Source organism: Merops nubicus, unplaced genomic scaffold, assembly GCF_000691845.1.
Source record: "Merops nubicus isolate BGI_N331 unplaced genomic scaffold, ASM69184v1 scaffold16838, whole genome shotgun sequence".
NCBI classification, from domain to species: domain Eukaryota; kingdom Metazoa; phylum Chordata; class Aves; order Coraciiformes; family Meropidae; genus Merops; species Merops nubicus.
Window position 1 is genome coordinate 1,558 of NW_008625255.1, and position 9,866 is coordinate 11,423.

Consider the following 9,866-nt stretch of genomic DNA (forward strand, 5'->3'; position numbering starts at 1 on the left):
TAGAACATACAGTAGTGGAAACAAGATGCTTAACAATCTTCAAGATAATCCAAAGTTCTGTAAACAGTTGAAGTGTGAGTCACACTTTAAAAATCTACTTCTTACTTCTTAAAGAAGTTAAGTGCAAACAATGGAAGTATCTTTTGATTCCATTTTTAAAATCTTCAAATCATCAACACAGAAGAAACATTCTTTTACCTTTGTGGGCTTCCAGGCCACCAGACTGTGAGTAGGGTACTGAAAGAACTAGGGAAGTCAGAGTAGTTCATAATGGAAAAGGTTCTCTTCAGTAAGTACATGCAAAGAAAAAACCTTTAGAGGATTGTTTCACATGGGATACATTATTTTTACCCTTGTAATGATGGGAAGTAAAAAATTGCCCCCAAAAGCGCTGAATGGCTGCATTCCTTAAGTTGTTTTAATCATAATGCATCCAGTCAGGTGCACACAGTTATTAAAACATAGGTGTTGTGACACCCACTAATTCTATCTGGCCACTTCCCATTATTCCATTTACAGAGATGGACGTCTTAAGACTGAAACGTGCTGAAGCCTGCAAGCTGAGGGGAGCTAAGAAACAGTGAGGAAAAGCGCAGCACCAGGACATTGGGATACTGAGTCCGGTCTTTCCAAGGAAGGACACTCTTCTGGAGGGGAAAGCTTTCACCAGCCATGGCTGGGAGATAATAATTTGAGAAAAAAAAAGTGCGTTTTTTTTTTTTTCTTCCCCACAGTTCTGGTTCTTCCTGAATTAGAATAATTATTAGAATGTCAGGATCATCTTTACATGAATGAAGTAGTTCATAAATTCTAAAAAGAATAAAATTTTTACTTGTTTGGCTTTGACAGATTTAATAAACTTGTCTAATTATTAAATGTAAATATTTTCCTTAGGACTATTGCTCCTTAAAGCATTTAAGAGCTGATGCAGCATAAATACAGCCAGTCAGAAATTTTGGGGAGAAAAAATGAGAAAACCAATCAACACCTAAAAGAAATTCAGCTGCTGAAATGAGGAATTTAAAAAAAGTAAAGTTTAATGAAAATAACCTTTTTTCCCCCCAGAGAAAGATGATTTTGAAACATTCTGCTTCCAGGGTGAGGTGTTTTAAATGACAGTTCATTTTTTTTCCTCACACTCCTGGCTTCTGGGAGGTAAAAACCCCAACAACTGACTTATCATTCAGATCTGGGAGGAGCTGTCAGAATGTCAGGTACCACTGTGAGACAGTAAAATTATTGTTGTGCCAGGTCTACCTGCAAACAGACACTGCTCCCTCTTCTTCGTGTTTTGGTTTGTGTGAGCCCAGGTGTCACACCTCCCTCTTTTCTCCTCGTTGCTGGAAAGCAGTAAGCCCAGAGGTGTGGAGGTCCCAGTGCAGATGTCACCGTGAAGATGGAGTACATACTTAGGTGCACGAATTCAGCCTCGTTGACTGCGTGGTCACCGAAGCGTCGGAGGAGTCCATACACAGCACGGGCTTCGTCACCTTCGGCGTGAGGTCGTGCATTGGCCACATCTCTACCCAAATGAATGATGGTCCGTATGTTTTCTGACTGCCTTTACCTCTTTTGGATCTTCTTTGCTTGTAATTATACCAAACCTGATGAATCATTTCTTTGAAAGGTCGTGTAGTCAACGTGTAGAGAAGAGGATTCAAAGCGCTATTTATTGGCAGTATAAAAATCACCACCCAGGAGGTTATGGTACCTTAGGGGACAAAAAGGAAAGGAAGCTGTAATAGAGGCTCCAGTGTCCATACCCATTAATTACTGCAAGCAGGTGGTGCCTGTGCAGCACAGCTTCCTGGGGAGAGCTGTGATCCTAGGCGAAGTTCACGTCACAACAGACACTTTTCTTTTTCTTCTCACTGTTACACTTGTGTTGCCTTTTTACCTCCCTGTTCCCAGGACACCCTGCAAAACCTGACATTTTTTACCTTCTCAGTAGTTCCATTTATCCCTCTCACTCTTCTATAACGTAGCTCCCTATTTGCCCTGGCACTTCTCTTATTCTGGCTGAGCCCCATTTTCTTTCCCCAAAAAATTTCGTCTCTGCTTTGCTCCCTGTCTCTTTTTGTGATCTCTGTTCCTCATCCTTTCCCCACGACTATTTACATCCAATCCTAATGATGTCCCTGATGTCCTGTCCTGCAAAGCAATATCCTCCAGTCCCTGCATCCCCTCAGGGACTGGTTTTCTCCTCTGCACCAGGACTGCTCCATTCTTCCCCCCTCAAAAGGGCATGGTATGCATCCTCCTTGCTTCCTTCTTGCCCTGTTGGTAAGAGTTTCTGTGTTCACACTGTCTCCCTGTCTGAAGGTTTCCTGCACTCCCTCTGCCTACATCAGTCTCTGTGCATTTTACATCATCCTCTTCTTATCCTTTACTGTTTGGGAGATGTTACCTGAGGGGCAGGCAAAGAAGGGACAGGATTAAAGTGCTGAAAGGTGTTGATGGGTGCCGTCTGTGGCTTTGATTTATAAAATGACTATAGAACTGTTCTGAGCTGCTCAAAAAGCTTCTCTTTCACTCTCTCTTTCACACCCCCCACCCCTTCGCAGGCTTTATAAATTTATTGCAGTGTCTGTACATTCCTATTGATGCCCATCACATCCAAAACTGCTACAACTTTGGAAACAAGCAGATGCCTAGTTCAAAAGCTATCACAGTGTATCCCCAATGAAAAAGAAATGCTATCAAACTGGGTTTAAAACTTCTGTAAACAGACAACTATCTTTGCCGTCTTTAATTTTGTGAAATGCATAATTACGGTTTAGTCTGGTTTATCTAACACAGAACGGTAATTTACTGAACCCAAGATCACACTGTGGTTCAGCAAGATTTCTTCAAGGTATCCTTCTACTTTTCACAGTATTTTCTTTAAAATTTCCTAGGTAGTTTGATAATTTTATGAAGAAGCATTTTAGAAGACTTAAAATAACTGAAAATATGTGACATAATCAATGTAACTTCCAGATACTTGAAATATAAGTCAAGACCTTGAAAAAATTACTCCCAACACTCCTGGTCAACACATAAGACGAAACCTCTGAGCTAAAGTGTTTTCTCACCAACATAATATTGTGTTATGTACCTGTACATTGAGTCTGAACCACCTGTTGCTCCTGATACTGCTCATATTCACACGTTCTTTCTAACAGGGTTTACAAGCCCTGTGTAAAGAGACTATTTTTCTGGCATATACAGATTTTGCAATGAGAAGGAAAAAAAATAAGTTGCACTGTTGAATCTTTTAGGTTACATTATATTTGCATGGGAATATATTCATAGCACAAAGAAGGTAAGCAAAGCTTTATGTAACTTAACGTTTTGTACTGTAAATACCAGTTTCTATAAGAAAGTTATTTCAGGATAACAATTATGCTGGTAAATCAAGATAGGAAGCACTTTATTGCCCTGAACCATATTTAGGCAACAGAACCAGCAAAAGCCGTAAGGTAAGAAGAGCCAATGCCGTTCAGCTTTGGCTTTCAAATACATTTTGAACATTCTACAGTTATTCTATAGAGATAGACTTGAAAAATTTGATTTTGGGGTTTTTTTTTGGTTGACTCAAAGGTGAGTAATCTGTGATGATTGTAGTAATATAGTTCAATTCAGTAGTAAAACTATACAATTCATTATGTGTTCATATATAGAGAGATATAACATAAGTTCATTATAGTAACATAGTTCAATACGTTTCGTTCTTTTTCTTCTGAAGTAGAAAAAACACTCTTCAGACAGACACAGTTGAAACAGCCTCACAGAAGAAAGAACATACCTGGTATTTCTACCTGAAGTAAAGAAAGGAGTTTCAATATAAAAATAGGTATCCAACACAGTGCATCAGTAAATACAATGAAGAAAAAACGTTTAGCAAGGATCATCTCTTTTTTAATATGATTCCGAATTTCAGTAGCTGTAATAGCTGTTTGGTGAACACTGTAGAACATACTCCCATAGGAAAACACAATGATGATAAAAGCTGCCAAGTTTACACCTGTTTAAGAAGTTAACATTAGTTATAATTTAACAGCATAATTCCACATCACCTACTTGCAAGCTGGGTAGTAAAGAAAAATGTTTAATCTAAACTGCTAGTCCTATAGAATTAAATGGCCAGAAAATCTTCCTTCACCTAACACTGAATTTTTACCTCTACTCGGCTGTTTATTTCATTCATTGACACCTGACAAATGGCTGCCATCTGACCCAAACTATGTATTTCTCTTCTGGTCTTACCATTGATCTGACAAAGTTTATTCACTCAGGAACTTGATAATCATCAATTTCTTTCTACTTTTTCAGCCCTTCATGCATTTTAAGGTATGTAAATATCTATCTACTACAATAAAATATTTGGTCTGGAAAAATTCTTTAAGTGTTTACTGCAGCACCTAGACACAAGGTTTGAAAATTAAGTTAATTTGTAACTCTAATCATATATAAAAAAGAAATGCAACTTACCTAAAAAAATGACAACAGAATAAATCTGACTTCCTGAACTTTCTGATTGTTCTGAGTGAAGAGGAAAACAGACACCATTGGTGCCATAGTAGTTCCTGAAAAATTCCTTGTTGCTCAGTGGGATAAAAGCAACAGCAAACCCAATTATCCAGATAAAAATCAAAATGGAAATTGTCCTGCATTTTCTGGGCTTCAGACACCTAAAAGGATAAACTATGCAGATGTACTTTTCCAAAGTCAGGTAAGTCAACAGTAAGACTGACACCTCTGTAGACAGAATAGCCAGCGATCCCACCAATTGACAATGAATACTGTCCATCCACAACTGAGCGTGCTTGTTGTATTCTCCACGATATTTAAGATCAAAAGCTCCAATCACAAATAAATATATTCCCATCAGACAGTCAGCACCTGTGGGCACAGTGCTCAACATCATTATTTACACATCTGAATTTCCCATTCTCTGTGTATAGGTATATTGGAAAACAGACATATACACACACACACACACATATATATATATGGGTACATAAGTTGGGTAACACAGAGATATAAAATCCATGTTATATTTGGAATGCTATTGTGACTTACAATTAAGGCAGTATAATTCAGTTCTGTTTCTCCTTTGCAAGCTGCAAGTAGAAACAGATATGCCTTCCTTTATAGAAATAATCTTGCAACCCATTCCTAATCAGGTCTTACTCCTTTTATGTTAACATTTGGCTTAAGATAATTTGCTTTGAGTGGGGCATCTCTGTTGGATTCAAAGTTTAGTTTGGGGTTGTCCACCTTATGCTAGTTCAAAACTGACATGCATTGTTTTCTAAAACTAGTGGGGGAAGAGGAGACGTCAATATACAGCTGAAGGCTTCTCAGGTATTTTGGCTAGAAATTTTGCATAGAATTCAGATTGCTCTCATGAAAACAACAAAGTTTCAAAATAGATGACATGCCGTGTTTGGAAACGTTGCAAACTTTTTATACACTGTTGTCAATTACCTTTCAAGATGCAACTAATTGCACTTGTGAAATACAGTCTCCTGTATTGAGACATGGTACTCAAGATTGTAGTTGCTTCACTGCTAAATACTTCATCCATAAACTTGTCTTGCTTTTAGGACTAAATTAAAAAAAATAAATCTTAATTCTTAATATTGGGGAGCTAAGAGGGATTGCTTTTCTTCTATATTTGCATAAGTAACCATTTGCTTATGTGCAAAACAGACAATATTAAACACAATATTTATATGCACAAACTGCTGTTTACTAAAAAATATGTAGTAAAATTTGGGTTTATGGGCTTTTGAAAAATCTGGAAATTTATTTTTTTTTTTGCTGAAGAAAGTGGGAATTTGACACAATACCCACAGCATTAAAATCAAATGTAAAACCTTTGGAATGTATCAGCTGCCAAAGGCAGCATTTAATGAGACCTCCTGGCACGCAAGGTACAGCATTTTATATTATTGTTCACAACAGCGTGAAAGGTCAGTTAATCCAGTGCTGGAGATATATCACTATATTATAACAACAAATATCACACATGCTTTTAGCAGACCAAACCAATATTCTTTTATGCATGGAGTACTCACAGCAGAGAGACATTATTGAGATGGCATGGAGCTTATTCTCTGATCTGATGTAAGGCCTCATGCAGATAACAAAAATATTTCCAAAGCAGGTGATGGCAGATACAACCCAGACAAACACTCTCTGTATGATGCTAGCTAAAAGATTCTCTAGGGATGAAATCCCATCAGTATTGGGCTTGCAGCTGCGCACGTGAGGGGCATATCCACAGTACTGGAATTTCTTAAAATATCTGGTTGTGGGGAAGAAAAGCAGATAAGAGATGGTTGTAATTTCAGTAGCAGAATATCAAAAGTCTCTAGTAACTACTCAGAAAACATACTCTGAAACAACAAAAATTATTTAAAACCTGTTAAAGTTTGACAGCTGCTTACATGCTGCTTTTCATACACTTTAGTTTTCGATTACCCGGTATTTCATAAATTGTAAAATTCCTACCAAAGAAAGCAAGCTGGAATAATCTACTTACATGTGGGAAAGGTTTCTCAAGGGTCTGAACATTCTTCTCTGGATGTTTGCAATTTCAATGCCTTCCAAGCTGCTGTAAACAGTAAACGGCCATAGAAAGTCAGCAGTAAGAGAACAAACTTCATGAGCATTTAATTGTGCTTCTATGATTACAGGAAACTAGACATGAACTTTAATTGCATCTAATCTGTCATCCCTTTGAAACTTGAACTGCAAGTCTGCATAAAAGCTAAAGTGGAATAAAATAAACTTCAGTTAATTCTGATAAACGCACTGTCCATCCAAAATCACGAAAAGGCTCTTTTAGTGCTCTCTGCAGTGCAATCTCTGGTTACTATGTTGCCCTTTCAAAGTATCATTCTACTGATGTTCTTTCATCCTCTCTAGGAAAATAATAACTTTTTCCAATAGTAATACTTTACATATCTCTTCTATTTTTTATCCCAAGGCTTGCTTTACTAGAAAAACACACCAGTGCAGGAATTCAGTCTTCACTGTGCTGAGAGCAGCAGGAAGCTGGGACACAGAACATGGCATGTAAGGGAAAACACTGGCTTTCTTGTGACATGTAGGTGGGATTTCTTATTCTAACTTTTTAAAAAAGATATATTGAAAAAAACACTTATTTCCCCTGCAATGCTAGATCAGTGAAGTGTAACTGTGCAAGTTGTTCTTTTAGAATTTCAGGTTTTGTATTCTTCCAGTCCACCCCATCCACTGGTTAGACACATAAGAAGTCAGAAGTCTGGTTTTCCTTGTGAGGAACCTTATTTGAATTCACTGTTTAATGCCACATTCATGTGAGTTCTGAGCACATTTAGGCAAAAGTGGAGAAAGGTACTGGTCTTACTGGGTAGTTGCCATGGGCTGCTGGGTCTAGGGGACAAGTGAAAAGCCCCCAGTATGGAAGTATGTTAGTTTTATTTGAGCACTGCAATGAATCTTAGACTGTGCTTTCCCCAGCTATTCTTACAGTTTTGAACTAGCAAAGAAGCAATTTCTATTCTTCAGACTGCTGAAATGTACAGTTTCCTACAGATCTATCTCAAGATTTAACAACTTGACTTAAAAACACAGAAGGTCATGGTCACTAAGTTGCAAGAGATCATTTGTGTTAAATAATGAATAAAGTATATGCTGCAGCCTGACTTTTAGGGAGGTAATTATTTATTCTTTTCTGTGGTCAGCTGCTTACTTTCATGAAATTTGTACAGATTCAGTATTTTCAGGTCATTAGCCATTTAACAAAATTAGCTGAATTTCAACTGGTCAACAAAGGCATAGGCACTGCTGGCTACAGTTCAAGGGTCAAATCATAAATTCTTACTATGCTCCTATCCTACCTTTTTACAGCGCCACAACCATTTTAGTAGGGCCTGTTGCAAAAGGACAAGGGTTAATGATTGTTATACTAAAAAAGTGTAGATGTAGACTAAATATAAGGAAGAAATTTTTCACAATGAAGAGTGGTGAAACACTGGAACAGGTTTGCCCAAAGAGGTGGTAGAAGCTCCATTCCTGGAAACATCCATGGTCCGATTGGATGGGGCTCTGAGCAACCTGATATAGCTGAAGATGTCCCTGCTCACTGCTGGGAGGTTGGACTAGATGACCTTTAAAGATCCTTTCCAACCCACACCATTCTATGATTTTGAAATGTTGACTGACAAGTCCCAATGCTGTGTTCTATCAAGCTGGTTATTGCAGATGAGCAGTGGCTTGTGAAGGTGTACTTAAATCTGTTGCAGGATAATTTCAAATTTGCAAGATTGTAACTGGACCATCACACAGCTTTAAGAAAAGCTCTGCTGGCAGAATTCAAGTTAGAGCTACTGTGTTAGTGCACCCACAAAAACTCCCCCTAAACTTTTCAAGAAGATTGGTAAAATTACCACCTCCTTTGGACATAGCAGCTGAATCCTACTTGGTTTATATTGTTCTTTTCATGGCATTAAGAGCTCATTCTGTAAGAATGGAAATACATCTCTAAACTTGTACATGTACCAAATTCTTTTATAATTCCTGTCTTTACCTATGCTAATGATACCTGCCCATGTTGTTAATAGCCCCAAGTGGACCTTGCATGGCCCTTGAGCCCTGTGAAAAAATTGTGCAAAGTCAAAAAAGGGTTGCATGATTCTTGTTCTGGAATAGCAGAAAAGACAATAGCCTTCTCTGAGCTGAATTTATGGTCTCTTTTTCTTGGAAAAATTTCCATTATGAAACTAGTAGGAAGGAAAAGTTGAGTATTGCTAGTAATTATTTTCCAGGCTTAAACTGCTGAGGGTCATCAACAGAACTACAAACCATTTCAAGGGCAAATTCTCAATACAACACCCCCACCCCCCGCACCTTCTGGATCATGTCTTTCTGAAGGAGATGTGCATAATCACAAAGGAAATACCACTAAAATATGAAAACTTGATACTTACAGGGATTTGAGTTTAATTAGAAAATCAAACTGGTCTATTTGTATTTTCTTGATGGGGTTGTAAGAAAGGTTCCTGTAAATACAACATAGACATAAGTAACATTGTACATCTTCCTTACAGTTTGCTCTAAAAAGAAAGTCAAGCTACGTAACCCATTTGCTTTTCCAGTCCTGTAGGAAGGACTTGTACAGTTAGAAGTCCCAAGTGCAAATGGAAACATTCATTTAGTTTTATTCAGCTTGCTAAGCCAGTAGAAAGAGCAGTCAGATCATTGCGCGCTGTTGCAATGTAGTACGTACACATGAACTGTCTCCACAGCCTGATGCTTTAAGTTTTTGACTATAGAAATATTTAGTTATTAAAATTCTTGGGCTTGTAATTCGAGTGAAAAAAAACCAAACTGAACTGTGCACATTTAGAAATAAATTACAATTAACCTTGCTAGTTGCCAAAATCCATTTTTTTATAATAATTTGTGTGAGTTCAAGAAACAGAGGCAGTAGGGTGTAAAAACAGATGTTAACATTAGATGCACTCACTCTGTGCAAGAGTTTCTAGATATATCCCCTGTTCCTTCTCCTTGTAACATTTTCTTATACTTTCATTTCAATATAACTAAAATGCAGAAACTCAATAAATGCAGCTGTACACACTTGGTTGCCCCAGTGTATTGTGATGGATCCAAGTGATGCTGGAAAAGCAAAAAAGTAAGTTATTCCTCATACTACCCCCTCTTTACCAGAGAGGTCTTAAATTTTGTGACTACTGCCTGTTTTGGATTGTGTGAGAAAAACTGGGCCTTTCCAGCAGCAGCATTTGAGAACTTGCTGGTATACACGTCACTGGAAAAAGAGTGACTGTCTTTCTGGTTATAGTAACTTATGCTTTTTTTGAACTCTTTCC

General features: G+C 37.7%; 1 protein-coding gene across 1 annotated transcript in view; it reads right to left on the reverse strand.

Annotated features, from left to right (window-relative positions):
* Window positions 1–1,409: 1,409 nt before the first annotated feature.
* The window catches only part of RXFP1 (relaxin/insulin-like family peptide receptor 1), a 29,743-nt gene continuing 21,286 nt past the window's right edge, over window positions 1,410–9,866 (reverse strand). Inside the window, exons 12-17 of the mRNA XM_008945623.1 lie at window positions 8,964–9,035; window positions 6,533–6,601; window positions 6,066–6,295; window positions 4,474–4,884; window positions 3,788–4,006; window positions 1,410–1,711 (exon numbers count right to left, since the gene is read on the reverse strand). Coding sequence (XP_008943871.1) covers window positions 1,410–1,711; window positions 3,788–4,006; window positions 4,474–4,884; window positions 6,066–6,295; window positions 6,533–6,601; window positions 8,964–9,035 — 1,303 coding nt within the window. The remainder of the gene's footprint in view (window positions 1,712–3,787; window positions 4,007–4,473; window positions 4,885–6,065; window positions 6,296–6,532; window positions 6,602–8,963; window positions 9,036–9,866) is intronic.